Source organism: Melanaphis sacchari, unplaced genomic scaffold (genome assembly GCF_002803265.2).
Source record: "Melanaphis sacchari strain LSU unplaced genomic scaffold, SCAv2.0 Contig23_pilon_pilon, whole genome shotgun sequence".
NCBI lineage: Eukaryota > Metazoa > Arthropoda > Insecta > Hemiptera > Aphididae > Melanaphis > Melanaphis sacchari.
Window position 1 is genome coordinate 1,598,734 of NW_020271114.1, and position 27,343 is coordinate 1,626,076.

The window sequence follows — 27,343 nt, forward strand, 5'->3', positions numbered from 1 at the left end:
ACTGAAAGCTTTATAATTACTTCTTTATTATAATATAGTATATACAACAATGTAAAATAGAGAACAAACAAAAAATATATTTATACAACAAAAAAACATGTAAAATAAGTACTTTAAAATTACAACTATGTTCCCATATTTTTAATTATACTCCCGTGTAATTAGATAATTAAAAAGAAGTTTTAGCTAAATAAATTGTGACTTAGTAAATAATTAATTTATTATTTAAAAAATATTGACATTTAATTATGGAAAATAACAGTAATATAAAATATTATAATTATAATAATTAATAAAAAAATAATACATATTATTCCAAATTAGATAAAAATTTACAAAATTGTTTTAAAACTTTTAATTTATAAAGTATTATTTTAATTTTCTTTGATTTAAAAAAATATAATCATTTTTTTATTATAATTTTAACAACAAATTAATTTTTATTTAAAATGATGAAATGAAAAACAAATATTCTCTATTGTGATTTTCAGTGGTATATTAATAATTTCTTTGAGGCGGAGTTATAATTAAAATTGTCAATGACAAATACCTCAAAATTTTTTTACCTACTTTTAAAATGATAAATGGAAAAAAAAACACAATAATGACCGTTTAAGTATATACTGAAAATGGCGGGGGACGGGGTTAAAAGAGCCAAGAGATATATTTCCCTAATATTCTCGCATAAATATGGTACTAGTAGTTTAAGTAATTTATAAGAAATTAACTAATACAGTAACTAAATTAAATATGACAGTTGAAATTATCTGTAATATTGGTATAATCAAAATTATAAAAAATTTGAATTTAATCTAATTATTGACATTAATATTGTAAATACAATTTCTGGTCCCAAAAACAATAGAGATTACAATTAAGGCACTAAGCTTTGAATTTTACTCCTATTGGTGTTGAATAATCTGTTGCCCTATACCTCATTCCAACCAAATAACTAAATAAGGCACTGATTTCAATTAAAGATAATTTTTTGTGTGTTATTGTATTTAACAATAGTGTGAAAATGCCATTAACATTTTTAGAAAATGATATATTTTATCATAATACCAAAATTAAAGATAATAGATTCAAAAAAGTGACATATTAAATCTTTATGATAGGTGTTTAAATACTAATAGGAACACTAAAAGATAATTAATTTTCATTACCTTATCTTTTCTATCTATTTCTGTGATAATAAATAAAATTTTTATTACAGTGTACTCTCGATTATCCACGGAATAGGGTTGCTTGGCATCCACCAATAAGCAAATTCCGCGGATAATCTGAAAAATGCAAATTAAAACCAAAATTCAATGATTATATGTGTGTAATATTAGGAAACTATTTTAAATTTTATGGTAAAAATCAAAGATACACATGTATATAATAATGAAAAATTATAAATTATTTGTATGCAAAAAAATCAGTTGTTTTTTTGTTTAAAAACACTTCTTTTTAACTTATGATTGAAGTTTTTTTTATACTGATTCCGCGGAAGATGACAGATACTTAAAGAGTACACTGTATTAATATTATGTTCTAATATTTATTTAATTGAAAATATTTATATGAAAATATATAATAAAAAAAATATTTTACCAAACAGATTTGTAAAAAAAATAATGTGTTTGTTAATTAAATTGAAAATAGAAATGTTAAAAATAAGCTTCTTCAAAAAATGAGTTTCAATAATTTTTGATTTATGCCAAAGTTAAATATCAATTTATTAATTAATTTAAATAATTTTTAAAGCACCATGCTATTATAAATTATTCATATAAACTTTAAATTTTCAATATTATTTAAATATATTTATATATTTTAAAACAGTTAATATAGTATCTAATAGGATACATTTAATTGAAGAAATAAGCTCGATATGTTAATATCAGACATAACAATCATTGTGTTTCATTTTTTTTTGGTGTCAATAATTGTGAGGTCAATTACAGATTTTGATTTTTTGATATCAGTATCATCCTAGATAATAAAAATAAATAATTAATTTCATAAAATAATGTATTGTACTATTAATATTTTAACATATAAGCTATTAGTGTTTATTGCTAAAACTAAACTATTTGTTTTTAAATTGTATAGCCACTATAACCTGTAGAAATTTACTTTACTGCATAATGGATTTTTTTTATCTAATAAGTTAAAATTAGTTTAGATTTGTTTAGCAAAATATTTGTATTGTAGGATGATAATAATTATTCATACTCTTTCTGGGGCAAGTCTTAAAAAATTAAAATAGTATAGGTTCAATATAAAATAAATACAATTAGACATGACAGAGATTGTTCAATATTGTAAAAAAATGTCAGTCATACCTAAAGTATGAAATTAAAAAGCCATAGTACAAAACTGAGTGAGGTGGAATATTAGTTATGGTAGAAAGAATTCTTGAAGAAGTTGAAAAAATATGAAGTTATAATGCTAGAAAATTGATAATTCTAAATATTAAAGGTTGTTCAATCAAAAAGCTAATCATTTATTATTCACAATGTAATAAATATTAATGAGTCAGAAATTAAAATCAAGAAGTTCTTAAGCTTAGATGAAATCATTGGTGTTTTACTGCTAAGTCTATTGCTTATTTATGCTATATTCTAGGATGACAACTGTCTAAATATTATTTTTAAATATAATATAAAATATCATATTTTAATTAATTTATTATTTTAAACATAACATTTTTAAAATTGAAAGGGGACAATGATCAAAAGATTCAGTCTTTGTCTGAATGAAAATGCAGTAAAAAATAGGTGATAAATATTTAAATTTCTTATTTATCAGTATACTCACATTTATTTTCAAACTTTCACACATTTTTTCCGGCATAGATTGTGTAGTAATTAATTCAAGTTTGGCTGATTTATCTACATTAACTCCAATGTACATTAAAATCTCTGTCAATTTTTGTGGATACTCAAAATGTCCTATAAAATAACAATATAATTAATAACTAAAGATTTTATTGAAATAGATTTGTGGATTATTAAAGCAGAGTAGCAAACATTTATTTTATTTTTGTTTAAAAATAAATTCTAAACTGAGGTTGATAAATATTATATAATTGTTAATTATTACCTACCTGAAACAATATCAGTCAAATCAATATTTTCTATTCTATCATTAACTGATTGAATAGCTTGAAGACCAGCAACTCCATTTGCATGCATAGAAAGTGTTCTATACAAGAATTTAAGGAACCAATCACTTCTACAATTTGTTTAAAAATAAATTAATAAGTATTATAATCTTATTTATCATAAAATTATATTAAAATAAGTTTATAAAGTTAACCTGCAATAAGCATTCACTACTCTCCCAGCCACAATTTCTGTAATTTTATTCCAGTCTGAAGAATTTCTAGTACATGGAGTACCTATTAAGATAGCATCTTGGACAATACCTTGACAATTTTCTCTTTGAGACATTTCCTAAAATATAACACATTTGTAAATTTCATTAAATTATTTTATAATAAATACATACTCGTAAACAATAATAAATAACTCGAGCTCCGAGGCTATAACCAATCAATGTAACTGGACGATTACCATGACTATGTGTAAGTAGAGTTTCAGCTAATTGTTTTCCAACTTGAGCTGAACGTCGACAGCATACACCCCATGGATTGTCAATGACAGAGGCCAATCCCAGAATTCCAGCAGGCCATGCAATAGCTGCCATTAGGCCTGAAAGTACAGTATACTTCAAAGATTCTTGAACTGCTACAGAAACGGCAAAACTAAAAAAGTATTCCATAGCTCTTCCAAACTCCAACAGATAAGAAGATTCATATCGTAGATAATATTGTTCAGGACTGTCCTAAAAAAGGAAATTGAATTTAAATATGAGTTAAAATGTAATGAGTGACAGATAATTGTAAAAAGATTTATGTGATTCTGAATTATATGCAAATAGGTACTTAAAATAAAACAGCAAATAAAATTATTTCTGAACAATTTTTATAGAACATTAGGTATCTTTAATATTTTTAAATGCTGAACAATAAAACAGGTATTATTTAAAAAGAATATTCAATTTACTAAATTGCTATATTTAAAAAGTTTCATAATGTATTTTTAAAAGAAACAAACACTTCCATTTTAAATCTGTTGTCAATAACACATATAGGGTTAATTTTTTGGAGGGAATAAGATAACAATATTAATGTAGCAAATGTATAAAATATAATAGATTAATACTCGAAGATATTCCCAGGGTTTTTTATAGCTGGTTTCTTTATCATCATTTAACCATCCAGATATAGCAATAGTAATATGTAAGTGAATATCTCCAGTTTCTGTATCTGTTGACAGTTTACAAAATTGAAACTCTTCTATGTCACCAACTCTTTTATGCATTTTATATCCTAAAAAATATAATAGTTTTAGTATACTTATTTAACCTATTAGTTATTGTATGTTATTTATTTATAATTACCAGTTAAACTTGCTCCCGCAACCCCAAAGAGTGATCCAACAATAGCTGTACCACCCACTGATCCTATAGCTCCAAAAATAGATGTTCCTAGAACACTAGATAGTCCTGTACCAATAAGAGGAGCAGCCAATCCGCCACTTAAACCAAGGAGAATTCCACCACCAACTGATGCTAATCCAATTAATGCAAAACGTTTAGTCTTTGATACACGAAGACGACGAGCAGCATCAGCTTGTTCCTGTCTTAATTTGAAAATAGGCATTAAGAAAGTAAATTTTATGAGAATAAAAAAAAAAAAAAAAAATAATAATAATAAATAAGCTGAAAAATGCTTACTCAGTTTGTACTGGCAAAAAATTTGATAAACAGTTTACAACATTTAACTCAAAATTATCAACTATACTTAGATCAAGATCAAACACACGAGTAACATATAGTATAAGGACTCTCCAGCGAGCATCATAGGTACCTAAAAATAAGAATGATTTAAAATTTTTTTTTTAATATCATTAAACTAAAGTAATATGAAGTAAAAAAAGTTGCAATTTTTATATAAGGGAAGTAAATTTAATTACATACTGTTATAAATTTATTTTATATTATTTAAGTAAATTATGAAAAAAAAATTAAGCAATCAATATTTTTTGATAAGAATTAAAACAATTTATTTTAAAACTACAAATTTTAATGATAATAACAATACACCAATAATTAGATACTTACTTATTCTTAATCCTTTTGTTTGCAAGTTAAAATATTTTATTTGACAATTATAATTCATTAATATAATTTAATAATAATAATTTTAAGAATATATAAAAGAAAATAAACTTTACCATTTGAAATAGCCAGCAAAAGAAGGTCTTGTACAATTATCATCATACCTTCTTTCAGTACTTCTTCTTTTTTAAGAGCTCTAACATATACTTTGGCATCTAAAGGAAGTTCACAATTTGCCATCTCTCGCATAGTAGGTAGTTGTAACATTAGTTTTAAATGATTACATAGTATACGTAAACAATCCAATTTAAAATCTACATGTGCAGGATATTTATACAGGCAGCTTAATGAAGTTGCACATAAGGCACAGTATGAAAAACGACCGGTTTGTGTTAGACATTCGGCAAGATTTTTAGTGTTCAAAGATTCTGTAATTCATAATAAATTATTAATTAACACATATTTCATAAGCTATTCAATATAATTATGTTTTTCAAGATATAAGCTTTAGGTAGTTGCAATTGTAAGTCTTCAAAACCAATATCCGTTGTATTATTTTGGAAAATGAAAATGCACTATTGTGCAAAATAGTACATTTTCCTCATAATATTATGTCAAATACAATATACATTTATGATTAGTTAGTTGCTCCAGTTAACTTAACTACACATTTTTTGGTAATGTTTAAATTCAAAATCATACAATTAACTAAAATAAAATAAGATAATCAATATGACACTTGAAAATGTTAAAGTCAGAAATAGTTCTTGAATTAGAATAAATGAAAATACTCATGTGCTTAAATTTTGCTTTATGCACTTTTTATCAAAAGAATATTAAGTACACATTTAATCTCAATTGAAATAGGTATGATCTATTAACCATACTTATGTGGGCATGCCATAACATATATTATAATGGTATTTGCCTATATTAATTAAAAAATATTATCAATGATAATAATTCCTATAATTTATTATATAAAATAGAGATTAAAATTTACAGATCATAAAAGTATTTTAAAATAAGCTATCTTTTGTAATAAGTTAAATAATATTAGTATCAACAAAATTTTATTATATTCTATTTTATTTAAAAAAAAATATAGGTGTAATGTGAGAAAATTATAAACTATTATTTAAAACTTCTACACAAACATTTCTTTTTTTTTTTAATAAAATATATCAATATTATATTAGTTGTACATAGTTTAACAACCATATGTGAGCCAAGTACAATAAATAAGGGCATTTTTAAAAATACACCTGTCATTTAAATGATTAATATTTACATAGTATATGCATAATTTAAATGTTTTAATCATTAGAAATTCTATACAACGTAGTAGTAGTGGTAATAGTAGTACGTAGTCTTTCATAATCGGAAATCTATCTCTTTGTTTACCTTTGATATGCTGAGAGGCTCTGTCATACTTGTCCATTGTATTGGTCTTAGCTAATTAACATATTAGTAACAATATTAGATGAAGCTATGGCCGTGTTGGGAAATTTTCTAGTAAATTGACATACGTGAATACGACAGAATTGGAAATTAGTGCCAGACACCAGTGATTACTGCGTAGCCTAGTAATTGAGCAGTAGGTACATGCTACTCGGCTGACTTCTGAGAAGTGACTACTGATTACTGAAACTGAAGTACTGAGTACTGACTAGTGACTACCACAGATAAAGAAATAACAACACTATCAACCAGAGGTAAATAGTAATAAATTTGCTGATTAGTGACGTTCTACTGTTGTTTCAGAGTGTTGTGTTATGTAAGTAGAAAAGCTAGAAACTATATATACGTTTGTTTGGTATTTATTTCCGCAGTGCCGAATACCCACGGCGAAAACCGAAGAATTTTAAACCTTGAATTTCCATCATAACCGTGATAAGAGTGATAAGTAATAATATAATAATAATAACATCAAAAAATGTGTGGGTGTGTTACAAGGTTTATATACCTTGGGTGTGTTAGGCCATAGGTGGTGGTGAAGTTCACGGAAAACGATACAGAAACAATTTTATCACCTTTTGTGATATGATTATACGATGGGCAAAGACCAAATATTATAATATGATTGTTTAAATGGCTAGCTTTTAGTACTTGTCAGTTGTCAATACTTTATCTACGTTGCGAAGTTTATTACCTTCATAGAATAATTTACTTTGTGATTGTTTTTTTTTTGTTTTTTATCACAACCCTTATCACAGCTACAGAAAACTAGTAGGTTGTTATATGTTATATATATATTCAAATTATCATTTTCAGACTCTTATCATTTTATGGACAACTGCCAGCACTGACTATAGAGTAATCTATTGGTGAATAAGGGATGTACAGTGTAGCCAGAATCGAGTAATAGTTGACATTCTTGGCGAGAAATTCGACGCTCGTTTGTGCGACAGACATGCCACCATTTTGCGGCCATCGCGTCTTCCTTTCTTTTCCACTATTTCCCTTTACGCGATTCGACGGCGTTGTACGGTCGTGTAGTCGTCTAGTCTCGTTGCCGCCGTCGTTTAGCGTACATTTGCGGACGTATAATTTTATTATTATTTTGTTTTGTTGTTTTTTTTTTTTATTTTATTATTATTTTACTCCGCTCCTCTCGTTGAGTGTTGTCCGCGTTCTTTGTGTTCGCCGCCGCCGTCCATGCTGTGTCACTCCTCCGCCATGGCGTCCGATTCGCGTCTGTGATTTTCGACGTCACCGGATTTCGCGTGCTCGGCATCGTGATCTACCACCTTCTCGTATTTCTCGTCCGTAAAATAAAAATCGTTTATTGTAATATATTTATAGTAAATATATTCTCAATAAGACATCCAAACCTCTCGACCCTATCCATATAGTATATACTATATAATTAAGTATTTGTATTTGATATTATTGTGATATCAAAACCTGACGAGACACAATGGAAGGTAGCAGTAGCAGTAGCAACAACGACGCCAGTGAGTCAAAATCCGGGTGCGGTTGCAGCAGCGCCGCGGTGGACAACAACAACGACGCGACGGCCGCAGCTGCGGCGGCAGCGGCCAAGACGGCGAGAAGAACGGCCGCCCTTGCGGCAGCTAAACGAGCGGCGAAAACGGCCGCTTTCTTAGCGTCCGCCGCCCAGGAACAGCGGCACCGGGAATATCTGGCGATACAGGCCGAGCGAGAACAGCAGAACAGGACGGGAGTGACTACGCAAACCGACGACCATCATCAGGCGGCCGCTAGCAGCAGCGATGACTCGGCCGACGCTGTGGTCGGCGCCCGTGACTACGATCCGAACGATCCGGACCCCGAAGGAAAGATCTTCGCCGCTGCTGTCCGCGCCGTCATGTCCGAACATGCGGCCGCGGAGGAGTCCGAGATCACGATCACCGTCTCCCCGACCACCGGCGGCCAGTTCGATCTGTCCGTGCTCAAAACCGACTCGGTGGAAAGTCTAAAGAAAGTGATCTCCAAACGTCTTAGAGTGCCCAAAGAGCGGATATGTCTGTTGTACCGCGAGAGGTGAGACAAAATTGTTTTTTTATATTTTTCTCCGTTTTCGACGCGGCTGCCCCCGTTTCCATGGTTTAGTTGTCCGTCATCACACTTCCCAACGGTCAACGTCGCATTTATAGGTGAGATCGAGCGCCTTCTCGGCGCTCCTAAATGCGAAGTATCCAGCTCCAGGTAGAGCAAACCGGCACTTCCGTCCGATAACGAAGCCAGCATGAGAGACTCATTGTCATTTTGGGGGGGAGGGGTCACGACCCTGTTTTATTGTGCGTGCCGACCCGTTTTGACGCGTACCCTCGGAACAGCTGCTCGTTCGAGATAAAAATTGTTGTTGGTTCCCCGAATCCGTTTCGGTGAATAAGAGGGGGGGTTGAGAGAGACGTCGGTCGGGTATAATAATAATATAATAGTGTCGACGTTGCCGTTTCGTCGTTTTTCTGTCACCGCTGTAGTCATCCATTGCGTCGTTCTTAAACAGTTTGGAAACGCTTTAGGACAACATTTACGTTGTTTTCCACCGCTCCATAGCTAAACGACTTTGTGATCACTTTTTGTAAACACTACTTTTTTTCGTTGTTTCCTTCGTCCGACTTTAGAATGAAACTTTCAAAAAAAGCGACACAGCAAATCCATGCCAACAGGATTTGCACGCCTTGTCGTCTATTGTCGACAAATTTCAATAATTCCGTTTCTGGTCGCTTTCGCCATAGGTGTCCAACCGGGAGAGCTCGTTCCGGTGCTTGCGCGTCCTCTGCCGATGCTATCGACCGGTGATAGCGCGGGTACGCTCGTTTCCCGGATGTCGCATTTATTACGATTGTATATGTGTGTGTGTAATTTAGGGCGATTCGCAATCAAAACATTCGTTATCAAACGACGCCCCCGAACTACACCATTAAATTAGCAGCCGCCTATGTTACTCTTTCCTAAATAGTTTTTTTGAAAACAAGATTACAAATATAATAAAATATTGTTAATTTTAGGTAGGTATGTAAAATAATATCTGTCCCGATTTGATTGGTCGTTCTTTGTTACGGATGCGTTCCGAAACGATTACGTCGTTTATTCTTTCCATCTTTAGAACCCCCACAGGTAACCCACAGACGATAAAAGGTTATGGGTGTAATATTCTTTTTTTGAACTGTTGTTACGCAATTATTGGTGGCGGCAGCAGTCTTTCTTAGCTTGAGCGTGGGATCGAAATCCCAACAGCTGACAACGTCGCCGCTCCCCTATCCGAGGCCACCGCCATTACGGATTCGGGGGTGAATAACCCGACGCTGCGAGACGGGTCCCTTGTAGTTGGACAAGTGTAGAACAGCTGCTTGGTCGCCCTTTTCTCTCCATTATACGTCCCTAAGAAACACGTCATCGCTGCTCGTTAAACGTATAAACTCCATACCCTGCGTCTCGGACATTATGTATGATATGTTTGCGTTATATTTTTGAAAGAATTCTCCAGAAAGCAACTTGTCAAAATCAGCTTTCTCTCGTCATGAAAAACTAGGGGTTCGCAAAACGCTTGCATTCGTCCGTTTCTATTGTTTTCCCCTCCGCAATTCATCCTCTAGTGTTTTTTCCTTACGTTTGTTATCGAACGTCGTGCGCACACGTGAAACAAATAAAATAATAGTAAAAAAATAACACCTCATATTACAGCTTCGTTGTTTATCCACATGTTACGACAACGCATGGTGGATGCAAACTATAATTAATAATAATTTAATACCTATACGTAATTCGACGCATTTATGTAACGCGTCTGTAATAATAATAATAATTATTATTGTGTTTAAACCTTGAAAATCTCATTGTTTCTCACTATCGATATTTATTACTGTTGTTATTATTTTCTTGGTATGAAAATGATTAGTGATTTTTTTTCGAGTTTTCACGGGACATAAATATTATAATATTAATCGAATGTTCGATAGCAATGGTTGATAATAATATTTAAACCTAGATATTTCTAATCGTACTATACAGTTATTGACCAGGCGTTTATTGATTTATGGTTTTTTTTCTGTATTGTAGGCAACTTAGAGATGGCTCGTTGGACGACAACCAGTTGATGCAAGGAAGCCGCCTCACCCTATTGCCCAGCGTGGAAACCGGTCTTCTGGTGAGTAAATCTTCTTTTTCGTCTCTTTTATCCCGGTCCTCCCACCCTTTACCCCTCGAAGATAAACCAGTTTAAAACATAAAATAATACTCATGTATTGTGTATCCTTATTGCCACACATCTTGATAATCACGATATATTACATATTATTTTGTATTATTATATACACATAGAACGACCAATGTGTACGTGCAAGGACATCTCATCACAGCTTGAGATTTTAGAATGTTTAAGGAGAGGGAAATCAAGTAGGCCTTGTTCTCCATTGCTCCTTCCACATTAGTTTGGTTTCCCTAAATTTAAATACGCCCAACAACACTAGAGGTTAGACCTGCCTACAAATAGTGCAATAATATCGACGATCTATCAATATAAATTATACACCGATCATATTGTAAAAAGAAATGTTCAATGTAATTATTTCTAAAAATATAATATTGGATTATTTATATGTTATAAGTTATAACCAATTTATTTATGGCTCTGAAAAAAATGTTTCACGTTGAACATTCATACAATAACATTATGATTGTATTATTTAAGTTTTGACTTAGGTATTTCGTTGTTATGGGCACCGTGATACGTTTGTATTATATACACTACGGTCGCCACGGTATTATTGTTACTTTAAATTTATAATTTATATACATGCATAAACTACTATTAACGTTAAAATGCTAAATATTCAAAAGTCATATTCTTAAGTGTTATATTGACACAAATTACGTACGGAAATTTCGAAATCTTACTTTTTCATCAACTTAATTACATTAAGTACATCTACCTTATATATTGTAATTTGTGGTATTAAGTTTGTGAAATCAATTCAAATGTACCTTCATATATTTTTGAAATAATATACATTTTACATTACCTTTTAATGTATAAGTTATTTAGAACATTTATGGATTGAATCTTAAAACTTTATGGAACTATCTCGGTATTTTCACTGTTTATGTTTGTAAGTTTGTTTACATTCCCTTGTTACAATATCTCGACAGAATAATTAATTTTATACTGCTTTTGTTATTTGTTCGGTTTTTTTTTTTTAATATCAAAGTGTAATTAAATATTGCAGTATACAATATAAACACCTATACGTACATTATAATAGTAAACATTTAAGTTAAAATAAAAGTCATAAAATTAATCTTAATTCATAAAAATCCTTATCATACTAATTTAAACCAACAGCTTGCATGAACTGTACGAGATAGTAATATTTCAGAGACAATCTAAATTGTGTTCTTTGTAATTTTTAGTTTAATGTTACGTAGTGTAATACGCAATTATTTTGCTGGTGAATGTTTTTTTATGTCTTGTATAAACCACAAACAACATACATAGAATGTAAATTATAATATTATACTGTTAATAATAATAACAAAACAATAATATAAATATCATTATGTTAATTATTTATATAGTAATTATCAGTAATACTTTTTTGTAAACTTGATATTTTTAAAGTATTTACTCACTGAAATTCGGTAGGTATATTATTTTAATTTGCATGTGTAACTGAATATTACTGTAATTGAATTTAATTCGTCGTTCATAAGTAAAAACAATAATATTAATTAGTAATTACTTATACTTAACTTGCTATACTATCTAAATTATATTAAATCGTGTGGGTTCAAGAATAATAATTTTAAATCGATAATAGTCATATTTACTATTGTAGAATGTAAGTAATAAATTTATAATGTTTTTATGTTTTTACTGTACAATAACTGAATGCAATATTCATAGTATTTATGTTTGAATATAAATTGTTTTCTCAAAGTTCCGATTCTATATTTATACAGTAATGTTAAATGTATATTTTGGATAGTTTATTTTATTATTTTTCTATGGAGGTTTTTATTTTTCCAAGTCATTATTATAAAAGTATATTTTACTACTATAGTATGCCATTTAATTGCGAAATTTTCATAAAAGATAATCACTTCGATAAATATTAAATTATAAACTCGACAACCGCACTACGCAGTCGCTTCGAATAATTCGTATTTAATAACTAAAATTTGAAAGTAATTATTTGTGTTAAAGTTTACTTGAAAAATGTATAAACGCAACATAGTTATAGTTTTTTTGTTCCTTGATCGTAATATTGCATTTATTTACGATTTATATTATTAAACTATGTTGACGTATCGTTCGTGATTGTTCGAAAGTACAGAGTTCAAAGTATCGAACAAATTTCTGAAATGGTCAATGCATAGTTGGTATATTATGTATGTTAAACACGATTTTTGATAGCCTTGGAGGGGGGTGCTGTAAATAACCATGAACTATTAAGTTTTTTTCATCATTGTCATTTTTATTTTTATTTTGTACTACTAATTTTTTTCGGGATACCCTGTAACGGGGCTGTAACTGTGTCCCGTTATGACTACACATTGCCGACTGTCCCGTTGTCCGGGTAACGGGATCCGGGCAACGGTATACACCTTGTGTCGGCGGCTTGTTGTCGTAGACCGTAGTGATTCGAATAATAATATTCTTTATTTCTCTCTCCTCGCTCGGACCAAAACGCCACCGAACGCCAACGGTCAACACCCGTTATGACCCGATCGTCATCGTGGCAGGAGGTGGGTTATATCGTCGGTTTATTCCGTTCTTTTAAAACATTTAATGAATTCTTGTTGTTTGCCCCAAATTAAAAATGAAATTTCGTATTAGCTACTACTATGACATGTTTCTAGTACCTATATCTGAATTTTTAAAAGCGTACAATAATATATGTGATGTGTTCAAGTCGTAGGAAATTTATTTAAAACAATAAAAATAATATTTGAAGTCAATGGAGATTGGGTACAATCCTTTTGATTAAGTTGTCTTATCCATGTATATTTTTTATATGTAGGTATACAAATTTTTTTTATTTAATTTTCAAAAATATGATGGTAAAAATTCTATTTCTCAATAATTATAAATACAATTTGCTTATTAAACCAACTTTATTATAAATATAATACATTTCTCTTAAATAAAAATACACGGTTTTAGTAATGGTTTCTATTAATTTATAAGTTATATTAAATATCATTTACCAATAATCTTCGGTGTTTATGTTCAAGTCAATGTTAAAAAAAGTTAAATTATGAATACAATCTATTTGTTATACATTTATATATAATACAAGACAAGTGTGTATTCAAGTACTCATTATAACGATTTAATATCTATTATTTTATTCGCCGTCAGTTAAATTTTATTTGATATGTGTACATTGAATGTATATTTAACTTATGATAAAGTTTACTTTAAAGTCTATAGGCTCCACCTTTAGAATTTTTATCTACACAACATAGTACGTTATTAAAATAAACACTAGAGCTAGCAATAAACTTCTACGATCTATGTTAGTATTTGTAATACCTGTGTGTTTTTAAATTCCAAAAGATTTTTATATAATTTAACGTAGGTATAGACTACATTTTTTAGCTATAAATTTATATTAAAATTTATTAAACACTTGATACTTAAATTGTTATTAACTGTATGGAACAAAAATATTTACTTGTTAAAATTTATTTCCATTATTTAATTTCTTCGTATTACTAATTAAGTTATATATTAAGTGTAATAAATTTATTTAATACTAATTAAAAGGACGTCACACCTGTTCGTGATATTTTCTTTTAATATACTTCATAACAAATGTATGTTCAATTAATCGTTGTATGTTTTAATATTGGAATGAATTAATTTATTATCAACCTTAAAGGCGAGAACTTAGTTTGTGTTTATACGTCTATTTTTAATAAAATATATTATTTTATTATAAGTTATGATTTACGAAAATGTAAAATATTCCAGTTTAAAATTATTCAAAATGTATTAAAAAAATAAAATATTAATAATAATAGACTTAAGAAACATAGATAATATTCTTAAATGCTTGATAATATTTATATTCACTCTAATAATATTCAAGCTAACAATAATTAGCTTTACTGTATGTAAATTTGTAATGTTGTATGTTTATAAAACACAAACAATACATGCGGGTATGACGGTACGGGTCTACCTACTACAAAATGTAAATCTATACGTTTTTTATTCCATAGTACCTACTGACTGTTATGTATGTAATGTACTTAATATAAACAATTTGATATTATTGTATAAATTTAATAATATTTAAAAAACAAAAAATTATCTATAAAATAATACATATGAATAATAAAAATATTTTGCAAGAAATATCTTTTTTTAATAAAATAATAAATAGCTTTTTATTCATCTAATTTTTCATAATTATAAATTATAATGTTCATACTTCATATTATTAAAAATATTGTAAATAGTTTATATTATAATTTATGTATTATTTATACCTAATTTAACTTGTAAGTATTACATTTTGTTTGTACTTTTGTCCTTGTAGGGATTAATCAGTTATCTAGAATTGAAAAAGTATTTATTTTTTGAATAATTCCTACAAGGACAAAAGTACAGACCAAATATAATACTTACAAGTTAAATTATATATAGTAAATTAATTTTGAAATAAATTGTTTACAATGTTTTTGATATTATAAAGTGTGAACATTATAATTTATAATCATTAAAATATATGAATTATAGGAAATTTATTATTTCATTAAAACAGATTAAAAAAATAGTAAACTAAACTAAACATAATTATATGCAATACGGTGGATTACTATTTCAGAAACAAAATATTTTATAAATATCAAAACACGCGTTCCTTAGTTTAAGAGTTACCTATTTTAATAAATATTTTCTAGTAATATTTTTTATGTGATGTTTGTCTAGCGTAAGTCATTGTTTATTCCTGTTTTAGCTTAATTAAAAATGAAAAACATTCTGGTTCATGCAGCATTATTATTTAAAGTAAATACAAAATATTAGGTTAAATATTGTAATATAAATCGATGAATACGTCTTAATAACTATACACTATTGTGAATGAGGTCTGTGATATGTTTATTAGGTACATTTTTTATTCTTTTGGAATTAAAATTAAATATAATTTTATTTTTTTTAGATGTGTTTATTACATAATAATTTATTATTAGAGGTTGATATAAATAAAAATTCATAATTTTTTTAGTTGTCTTTTGTGACTATTGAAATGAACAATAATAAAAGAACTTCTCATAGACCTTTTAACACTTCATTGCCGTTTCAATATTTTAAATTTAAATAACAATTAATAATTTCTTTAAGTTGTCCATTATTTTCAATGTATAAAATTTTAAAATGTACTTCTAATATTTTATCATATTTATGTTTAATATATTTTTGTATTTTGTGTTCTTATTTTATAAACTGTAAATGAGTTACTTATTAGTTATTACTTAATAAATAACGAAGATGTTTACGATAATAATGTAATAATAACTTTTAAGATTATAATTTTAAATAAGTATGAAAATATTAACTTAGAATATTATTTATTTAAAACTTTGTTGTTAAACTGTTTAATATTATATGTATTGAACATATGTGTTTTTACAGTTACAATTATTAAAAAAAAATAAGTCTGTGCTAAAAACTTGTTGTAGCTATATGTTTTGTGTAAAAGTGGATCAGCGTTGTTGCGTTATTCTGTTCTAGTTATACAGTCGGCAAAGCGAATCGTGTGGTTTACGAGTATGGGAAAAAAAAACACTGATATAATATATTTTTACCATGTAACTCAGTGTGTCTCAAATAAATGCTATTGGGTTTATGTTCAATAAAAAATTTTTTAGGTAAAAAAAAAATCATAAATTGCATTAAGACTCAACTCGAAATCCTTTATCATAAGATAAAATATAAACAGTATATTTACAAAATTGGGCGGGCCGTCTTCCAAACCGGGCGTTGACCTTATCAGAGGGACCTTGTGAATCCAGGACCACACCCTGGCGATAACATTTTATTAATATTTATCGCGGCATGTAACAGAACCTATACATACAATTTATGTGTACACTTATCATGTATTCTTATTGAATATTGAAAAATGTCTATATTTATAGAGTATAATACTGTATTGTATTTATTGTAGCCTAATTTTTATTTGTAGGTTCAGAGACCAGAACAAAGTGTGATGCAGGCGTTGGAAAGTTTGAACGACTCTCAGGTAATTTCTCCATTTAATAGATTTCTTTTGACTAAACATGATTAAAGATTCATAATATTTTGCTGTTAACTGTATAACAACGGTGTTATACACCGTTACATTTGAAATGTTTAAAAATATTTTAAAAGAAGCACTGACTGTTAAATCATTTATTTTATTGTAAGTGATTACTTCAATGCCGTTAAACATAATAGAAATATATTAAATGCATGATGACTGTGATAAATAGAATATTAACTGATAACTAATAAACTATTTTCCAGGTATCTTATGTACTTTTTATGCTTATACATATATGTTTGTGTTACAAGTTTTAAAAAATTAATTATTGATGATTAACAATAGAGAATAAGTAATGTTTCAAATTTTGAAATTCATTAATTTTTTATGTATTAATAAATTATATTTATAAATTTAAAAAGAAAACTCCAAAGTTGTTTCATGTTTTGGAATATTTACATTCATATTTAGGTTTTGTTTGTAAATTTGTAAGTATATTTCTAACCAAATTTCCAAAAATATCGAAAAATTGATATCTATATTCAAAGTTTTAGAGTATGAGCAATATATGATTTTCAGAAACACCATGAAGTTTTTTTTAATGATATAAGTACCCAATCTACTAATTTTAAATTTGGTCGTCAAAAGAAAAAATTTGCGCCTATAACATTATTACGCAATGTGTAGAAAATTAAATAAATATTAATATTAATATTATCATAAAATTGTCATACTTCGCTTATTTTATAAAAATATGTCACTCGTTACACCTGCGTGAGTTGTTTATTGTATAACAAAGTAAATATATTTGATATATAACCATGATACATTATGTATTTGCATTTCATAATACTTCCTAATTTGTTTTAAATTTTATGTTGAAAGTTTATAGTCTGAATATTATACTCAAAAGCATATACCTATTTTTTTTTCATATGTTCAACTTAATAGTTTTACTGTTTTTATTTTATATTTCATTAGTACCTATTTTGTATAAACCATATATATATATTCATAACGTCGTGAAGCAAAATGCTGTTTTAATATGCATTTAAATTTAAATGAAATAATGTTGCCGCCGTAAACATGTTATTGCCTTTATTAAATGGCTGCGTTCATTTTACTGTTCTTAGGTCAACGATTTCCTATCGGGCAAAGCACCATTAAACCTCACGATGAGACTGGGCGATCACATGATGCTCATTCAACTGCAATTATCGACCGTGTCTTCTTCTGGTTCGTCGAAACGATTGCAGACCGCCGCTTCGACTGTGGCCAGCACCGGAGCAGCGGCCACACTAAACGCGTCGACCGTGGCTTCCGAACCACCCCAGGCCACCGCGACGGCGGCCACCGCGTGTTCTGCCGGCAACATCATCGGCACCCCTAGACTGATCCCCGGCGTGGACGCTTACCCGATCACCCGCGTCCGTAACGTATCCGACGACAGCGACGACAACTCAATGGATACGACCGAGGACGTGTCGCCTCCAGCCTCGTCACCAATTGTCGCCGCGGCCGCGGCCGCCGCAGCAGCAGCAGCAGCCGCCACAGCTGCAGCCGCCGCAGCCGCAGCCGCTGCTGCCGCTGTACCTACACCCGCCCCGGTTGCACCCGCCCCGGTGGCGGCGCCTTGTTCGTGCGACGCGAGCACGTCTACGACTGCGTCCACCAACACGGCCACGGCTACAGCCACAGGAGACAAACCGCAACTCGACACCCGAGCACTAGCCGAAGCTTCGCGGAACCTTACTCAGACCCTGAAACAACTGTCTTCGGAAGTTCTTACCACGAAAAGCGGTTCAAAAGAGGTGAGTGGAAAATTTCTTATTTTAACGTTTTTAATGAAAACGGCATCACGAAAAAACTAAAATATCCAAACTACACGAATGGGATTTTTTTCGTCGGTTCGTCGTGATAGAAAATTTGTACGTCGTGTGTTACGCGTCTAAAATTAGCGCTGAGTGAGTGCTTATATGTGTTTTAGCCATATAGTCGATATTCTCTGGATGATTGATTAAATTTTTTCTCGTGTCCAGACGTGTGTCTCGTGTCGTAGTCGCGTAGTATCGATTGTTGCGTGGGCGGCAACGTCGCAATCCGGCAACGCGTGGTGCCCGGGGGTATACTAATTTCGTCTCTCGCGTCCCGAGGGTTATTATGATCAATGTGTGGCCGCGGGCCCGCAGCATCCGCACACACTGTACGAGCCGAGTGGAAGAGGTGAGTCGTGTCGCCGACTTGTCGACGTTGCCGTTTTTATACGCGCGCTGTCACTCGTTCACACACTAACCTACACCGCCGCCGCAACCGTTCATAGTCGTAGTCGTCGTCTTTGTGAGTGGCGTTGGTTGTGCGTACGCGGCGTATAATATTATAATGTACACATCCGATGACCTCAATTCCAGGTGAAATACGACCGAGTTTCTTGCACGACCGAATTAATAAACATTAGAGACAAAAAAGATAGAGAGAGAAAGAATGTAAGCGAGATAAAGAAATTAAATGAAATGGTATTTTATACATACGTGCTGCAGCAGTGTGTGATGTGTGTCTTCAGTTTTTTTTTTTTATGAACACGTATTGTTGTTTTCCCTGCCCATCACGTTTTTCGATGGGTTTATTTGTGTGTGTCTGTGTGTATTTATTCATTTATTTTATATTTTGTATGAGTACTGTACATCGATGCGTGTACAAAAATGCCGCGGCGGCAGCCCAGCAGAATCCGGGTATCCCTGTAGGGCGTGGTTAGGCCGCCACAGTGAAATCGACGTCATATTGATCACGCGGGAGGTCGCTTATCACAAAGGCCCCGGGCCCGTGCGACCTTTTGTGTTGTGTACTTGGCGTTGCTATACACACTCACACACACGCGTACCTTGTTTTCCATTGATCGACTCTCTCTCACTCTTTCTCTTTCTCTCCTTCTGTTTCCAAATGTGCTAGCCCTCTAGAAATGCCGAAAACAATGAGACGCTTAGGTGTGTGTGTATGTATTATTTATTTTATATATGAATAATGTATTGATGGATCTGCTGGATAATTTGAAATTATCCTATATTTATAATTTTGAATATAGTTTCTAAAACATTTTTATGTTCTACCGACACGCGGTGTACGATATGTTTTACTTGTCTTTTATATTCGTAAAATGTTCTTGTATCATTGTGACTTTATTTAAATTATTTATGTAGTAAAATCTATGAAAAAATTTAAATAAAACTGCAAAAATATTAAAGAAGTTGGTTGAATTTTTATAATTTCTGACTAAAGGATTTTATATTGGCCATTGAATTAACGGAAATTCGTGTATTTTATATATTTTTAATTCTACTTTAAATATATCATGCTTTACATGTATTGTTTTTATATATTAATGGCTAGTGTATTAAATTGTTGTTTTTTGGATTGTGTGTTCATTCGTTACAACATATGTAAAACGACTTATAAATATGGAATATATTTTTCTGCTCAAAATCTGCTTTCCCCACTACAACGATTAAACCCCGTGTGCCTCCAGCAGACGATTCGTTAAATGTAACCGTAAACGAGATCCGTGTTTTACGGTACTCGGTGTTCCAGTTCGCCGGACAACGGTGTCTAGTAACTGTGTCGATTCCGCCTCGGAGACTCGTAAAAAATAAACTCTACGGCAAATAGAGCGGACCGAACCGCCGGTGGCAATCAATAGATATACTGGGCCGAGTACTACTTTCCCCTTACTCCCTCTACTATTTACTGAATCTCCTATTCATGAACACATAACGAAAACGTCGACATTCTGTCTTTTCTATTTATTATTATTTAGGTATATCCAATTCGTGCCTTTACCATTTAAGAAAAAAATTTTCAAACATTTCACTATTTTAATGCTGGGTCAATAAATATCGATATAAGTGTATAAATATATTCTAAAAACACTTGCAATTAAAAAATAATTATTATTAAATTAATCGTAAATACAAAAAAATGTATATTTAAAATGTATTATGTTTTATTTATTCTACTTAGCTAGGTATAACTGATTTTATTATATTTTAAAATAGTCAAATACTTTTTTTAATTTTAGATAATTCGTAATATACTTCTATAAAAACAAAACATATTATATTTAGTATTCATTATTGTAGGATAGAGTTTAAAGTAACAAACAAAAATAGATCTAAGCATTAAATGTTTTATTCATCGCGGTACGTGTAGTAAAGGGGTTGTTAATGGACAATGGTTCTGTGGGCGTCGCCCACCCAATATTTTTTATATTTCTTTTGTCATCCCCCGCGTGCGACCAACTCCTACACATACTCTACATCTAACTATTAAGTGTTCTTTGCTCTTTGTGAATCATATATTCTTATGTGAGACAAGTAAATAATATGTCATGAATAGCTGTTTTGTATTTAATTCTATAATATACACAAATAATACTGTATTTGTTTACGTTAAATCTTTTTTATTATACTTTGATTATCATCGAAAAGTATTTTTTATTTAGTTTTTAACATATATTAAATTGTATAACGAGAAGTTATAACTATTAGAATATCTACTAATATTTAATACAAAATTATAAACCATGATGTTAGTTAATGATAACCATCACAATTCATAGTTACCCGTTAGTATAAAATTAATAAACATTAACAAAATAAAAATAATTCAGATTTAATGTTTCCCGATGTATACGAGTAGTTACTTCATTATTTTATTAATTATAACTATGAAGGTTCAAAATACAAATATAATACGTTTTGTATTTGAAAAATACTTATTTATATTTTATATTAAAGTAGGTATAATGAACTACGTTAGATTTTGAACTCATACCTATTATTATTTCTTTATTTTTTATTCGCCATAGTTCCAAGTTTAAATGATTTTAGAATTACATTCACACTAAAATTGCTCTATTAAAAATACTAAAATGTAATCAATTAATAGTGTGTTTATATGTGTATGTTTGTATGTTGTATTAATGAATATATTTGTTTTCATGTAATTCATTAAGTATGATTAAAAAAATACGCAATATGACGTGTTCTTTGTCTCGTGAAATTAATTATGCACTATAGAATACTAGATACTATAATTCAAAACTATAAAATGTATTAAAATTGGATCGTTGGTAATTAAAAACAAAAAACTTCGTAACTACTTCATTTTTTTGTGATTTATTTTTGTATAAAATTTAATTAATTTGTAAATGAGTCGGTCTACAGCATGGCATGAATAAACAATTGACACCTAATATTTTATTTTAAATTACCCAATATTTTTAAGCAATAACTTAAAGTGTAGGAATTAATGATGATCGTTCAGTGTTATACCTTGTTACTATCATATTATTTTTTAATTTAATAAGTCAACAAATATTTTATTGTATTTTTATTGTTCAAATATTAACTAACGCTATTATTATTATTACAGCTTTTTTTTGTTATGAATTTATTTTAACATAACATTGTAATGATTTTATCTATACTACTTGCTGATTTTTAAAAATTGGTGTAAAATAAGTTCCAAAGATTTTTAACAATCTATTCTACTTTATCTTATCCCGAGTATTTCAAATATATACTACATTTATTTTATTAATTAAAATTAATTTGTGCTTTTACTGTTCCTTCTAAAAAACTAATTGTGTGAATACCTATAACTATATCGTTAATTTGATGATATTTTATTTTTCTGATAATTATCTTTAACTTATTAGAAACTATCTTTCATATCTTTTTGATGTGTATATTTTCCTTAAATGTCTAAAGCATGTAATGAATTTAGTTCTTTGGTAGTTGGTTTTGAAATATTTTTAATTCGGCATTGATTTCCTTTAAATATTTTTCTTATCTTTTTACTATGTATTATTTTTTTATAACCACAAATACATATTGATTAAATTCTTATTTTATCAATTGAGTTGTGTAAATAACATAATGTCGATTACCCATGTATCGATATTCATTATCCAATATTATTTGTTCAATATAATGTGAAGACAACTCTCATTTACTATTTGAATTTATAGAATACATGTTTTAAAGAAAAGGAACTTTTATTAAATTTGTTAATTAACAATCTTTTTATAATTAATTTATATCACGGCCACATATATAATAAAATACACCAGTTAAATGAAATATATTTGTATATGCCATATTATATCCAAGAGTCTATGTAAATAATACAACTCATCAGAAATTATCTGTGCTTTAATAATTACACGATAACTGAAAATAATAAATCACTTAAAAAATGGAATGCCTTAGAAGGGCTTCATCTCAAACTAACTCTCGAACTAACTGTTAATTTAATGACTACCTACTCTCGCTTCATCTAATGTATTATTAATATTGTTATATTTTTAATAATACATTTTTCCTATATGGCTCTATAAACAAAATGTATTCAACATTCAGAAATTTTTTGATATTTATCATAATTCAAGTTGATATTTGTAAATTTTAAACTTAAATGGATTATGGAATTTTTTTTAAAAATTAATAAAAATATGATTATCAGCAATAAATTTGACAGTTTATTGTGTATACATATACTCATTGTAGTCATTCATTTGCAGTTGGTATCACTTTCACTTTGATAATTATTATACATCTCGTAATCAGCTTATAAATCCTTGTTTTTTTTTACAATTTAATATTACTGCTATATTAGCAAGTGTATTTTAGTATTTGCTAAAATTTATTTTTAAAATACATATATTGCTGAATTTGTAGTTAAAACAAGTTTTGAAAATAATAATTAAATAAGGTTAATCTCTCCAGGAAACCATCTGGTCTTAGTATATAACCAACAACACGTTGAACATCTCTCAATAGATATAGTGAATCCGTATTCCGTGTGCGACGAGAAATAATTTTTTACAGACCGTCACGTCTCGCATGTATTTTCCAAGCTATAGCTTACTTCTCTTACTTTTTCTCCATAAACCATAATATAATAATTATTCACTCTTCAAGAGAAACCGATTTATAATAATAATATTATAATGTAACGTACATATATTTTTAATATTTATATATTCATCTTTAGATTTCTGGTCTGCACGCATATCATATTTTATTTTATTACTGTTGATACGGTGACATTTTAATTTCATGTGTTGTGATGGTGTGCACTGGAGTGTGTGTTCAGGGTCCCCTCCTCTGAGCAGCGTCGGTTTATATTCATCAGTGTCCCGTTGGCAGTCACGATAAAAAATAAATACGATTTATTTTTTCTGACTTCTTCGTCGCCAGTCGCCACTACACCGCGTTGGTATTGAATCCCGTCGTTGTGTTCGAATATTATTAATTAATATTATATATAAAAATGTACACAACGACAAATAGGTACAAACTGTTCTTGACTGAATCTCTTCTCTACCTACCTACCTACCTACCTACCTACCTACCTATTTACCTACCTACCTACCTCAGTGAGTACTTGCTGCTCATATTTTTATTATTATTATCATTATTATGTACGCCTACGTGTCCCTCGTAATATAATACTCGTCACAACACACACACACACACACACACACACACACACACACACACATCATTTATACGAAATGTGGGAGCCCGCCGTTGAATCAGTGGAGGCCCGCTGGTCGACACCCACACATCCACGGTGTATTAATCGTTGTAGGCACACACATCTGTGTGTTAATAGTAATAATAATATTATATGTATTCCATCGCTCTCATGCATAGTCGGTGGGATGTGGTACGTTGTTTACCCGGAGACGAAAAACTCGTTGCCAAGGGTGGTTGCACCGCGTCCCGTGTGGTAACCGGCGAAGGAGAGGTTTCTTTTTTCTTTTTTTTTTTTCGGCTGCGCGCCGGGCGTCGTCGCCACCGCACCAATCGATTCGGTCGTCCTGCCCGGCGAAGCTCACCGCTTTCGGCGCAGCCCCCCTCGACTGTATATTGATCACGCTCTCTCACTCCCTCGCGGTTGTCCCCCTGTTTTCCTGTGAGGCGTGGACCGACAGTAACCCCCCTCCTCTTCCACGTCCTTTAAGGGACCCGGACGCTGCCGCAGCAGCCGACTACGATGTCCTCTGAGCGACACCGCCACCCCGCGCGTTGTGCATTGATGGACCTACGTAGCCACCATGCGTCGTTGGACGGCTGCCAATTTTGAGGCAGGTCGTTGCTTTTTACCTAATCCTCCCCGCTGCATACACACACCTACACACCACTAATCGCCCACTGCCATCTCTTCGATTAGAATATAAAATGTTAATATAACATCACAACTGGTATCGCGCGGCGTGCGTATATTATTATAATAATATCATAACTTATACAAAGAGGGGGCAAAAGGGGCAATCGATTTCGGCTACCTCTGCGTTTTTTAAAGGGTTTGTGGGTTGATAGGCGAGTAGGTACGAAGTGACCAATTTAGTATTTAAAAATATTTTAATGTTTACTTTGACGAGTAGTTAAAAATATGACAGTAAATGCCTTTTTCGGGTTTTGCTGGTTTTGCGGATGAATGAGTAAAATATTATACTAGCCTCTGAAAAAATTTAAGTCCGTCGTGCTACTAATAGTAATATTACATTTGTGTTGGAATTCTTTTCTTCAATTTGATTGTTTTACCACAGCTGTCATATTGTCTCGCGTGTTAGTGATAGTGTTTCGACGTTTTTGGGCGATAGAAAACAATGTTTTTTGGATATTCTGGATCTATTCTGTGGTCACTTGTTCCAAAATTTTCTTAGGGTTTGTAGCCTCTATTTACCGATATTATTTATGTGGAGGTGTCTTTAACTGTACACTATAAAACATTAATGATCGTTTATGTTAATAATGTTTATTTATTTATTGTTATTTTTTGTTGAACGACAACTGACGTACAAACTCCATTCGAAACTTCATATTCATGTTATATGATTTGATTCCCTATTAATTTGTTAATTAATTTTGATTAATATTTGTCTATGTTAAAACTGTACGTACCTACACTCAAAAGTCAAAAACCAAATAAAACTCAAAATAGTTAAAAGTCACAATTCTTTTCTTTATTTACATTTACATTAAATTATAATTTATAATGTGCATATTTCTGAATTGCCGATTCTATATTCATATTGAATTTCTATTTAGTTTGTTGAAAATTGTTTAAAAAATGTCTGGTGAATAATAAATTTTTTTTAAACTATTTAAAAAAATTGATTTTTTTATTTAATGCATTTTTTTTATTATTTTCAGATGCACATTGGGTTTAAGCGAAGGCCAGGTGCAATAATCGAAAGCATGCAACATCACGGCAAAGGCGTTTACTCTGGAACGTTTTCTGGTAAATTTTATGTTCATTTTTAAATACTTTCTAAGGCTTTATGCATATCTTCCATGGTTTCCTACAGTTAAGTTAGCCTAAGGCTTCTTGGCTGAAAACATAAAACTACTTATATGTCTGCTATTAACTTCATGGGTTGCACCAACAATTTTTGAACTACCTACAATATTAAAAAAAAAAAAAATTGTATTTTTTTGGTACATTTTATATTACATATTCACTGTTTATTTATTATTATAGGCACCTTAAATCCAGCCTTGCAAGATCGTTTCGGCCGTCCAAAACGTGACATTAGTACCATCATACACATACTTAATGATTTACTGTGTGCTACACCACAATACAGAGCTGCTGCTAGATCAGGCACACCTGCTGTTTGCACAGCCACTACACTTTCTCCTGCTGCTGCAGCTGCCCAAGCAGCTACACCATTTTCTGCCGCAAACAGTATGTCCGCTCAAACATCTACTAATTCTGAAAACACTGGTAAGAAGTTAATTCAATGTCTCATTCATAGCATAAAACATGAATATATAATTTATTAAATCCAATTTGTTCTATAGAGAGTGAGACCAAAGAAAATGCAGCTACCCGCGGAAAAATGGAACGGTTACGTTTGATTATGGAAGAGAAACGTGAAAGACGTAGGGCTGGTCGCAACGTGCCTTATGATAAAACTAAAGCAGGAACACAGTGGTCCGCAAAGTCAGAAACACAGAGTGTTGCTCCATCAGATCCCTCTGCAGATCCAACATTACCTCCTGAACAAGTTGTTGTTTGAAAACAGCTCCTGAGGACATAAATAATTTGTGATATAATTAATAATCCCCACCATTGTTTGAATTTTTTTTTAAATATATATATTATATATTTATATAATGTATGATATATATATAAATACATATACATTTATAAAAATAGATTTATCAACAAATATGGTCAGTTATACTTAGGGTGCAATATTAATATTGATTAATTATAAACATAGAATCTTCTTATAAAGTAGAATCATAATTTAATCTGTACCAAATAATTTTTTTCTAATTGATACAACAAATAAAAATTATGAACAGTCAATAATAGACAAATTCAAAACCAATCGTCCATAACTTTAAAATAATATATTTGTAAAGAAA

At 30.4% G+C, this 27,343-nt stretch overlaps 2 protein-coding genes across 3 annotated transcripts; one reads left to right on the top strand and one right to left on the bottom strand.

Moving 5' to 3' along the window:
- Positions 1 to 1,851: 1,851 nt before the first annotated feature.
- Positions 1,852 to 7,061, bottom strand: LOC112594805 (transmembrane and coiled-coil domain-containing protein 4-like). 2 transcript variants are annotated; one of them, XM_025339808.1, is made up of 12 exons: positions 6,705 to 7,061; positions 6,580 to 6,630; positions 5,292 to 5,603; positions 5,179 to 5,190; positions 4,792 to 4,924; positions 4,456 to 4,697; positions 4,218 to 4,384; positions 3,502 to 3,837; positions 3,310 to 3,446; positions 3,098 to 3,225; positions 2,809 to 2,942; positions 1,852 to 1,980 (listed from the first exon to the last, which is right to left on the bottom strand). In XM_025339808.1, the coding sequence occupies exons 2-12, from the start codon at positions 6,614 to 6,616 to the stop codon at positions 1,912 to 1,914; spliced, it is 1,707 nt and encodes a 568-aa protein (XP_025195593.1). In that variant the 5' UTR covers positions 6,617 to 6,630; positions 6,705 to 7,061; the 3' UTR covers positions 1,852 to 1,911. The 2 variants fall into 2 exon arrangements, with proteins under 2 accessions (XP_025195593.1, XP_025195594.1); XM_025339809.1 differs by lacking the exon at positions 5,179 to 5,190 and having other exon boundaries at positions 6,580 to 7,058.
- A 564-nt stretch (positions 7,062 to 7,625) lies between these two features.
- Positions 7,626 to 27,309, top strand: LOC112594804 (midnolin-B). The gene is made up of 7 exons (XM_025339807.1): positions 7,626 to 8,682; positions 10,708 to 10,795; positions 16,845 to 16,901; positions 18,035 to 18,712; positions 26,120 to 26,207; positions 26,448 to 26,693; positions 26,771 to 27,309. Exons 1-7 carry the CDS (start codon positions 8,096 to 8,098, stop codon positions 26,986 to 26,988), a joined length of 1,962 nt encoding a protein of 653 aa, XP_025195592.1. The 5' UTR covers positions 7,626 to 8,095; the 3' UTR covers positions 26,989 to 27,309.
- Positions 27,310 to 27,343: the final 34 nt, after the last annotated feature.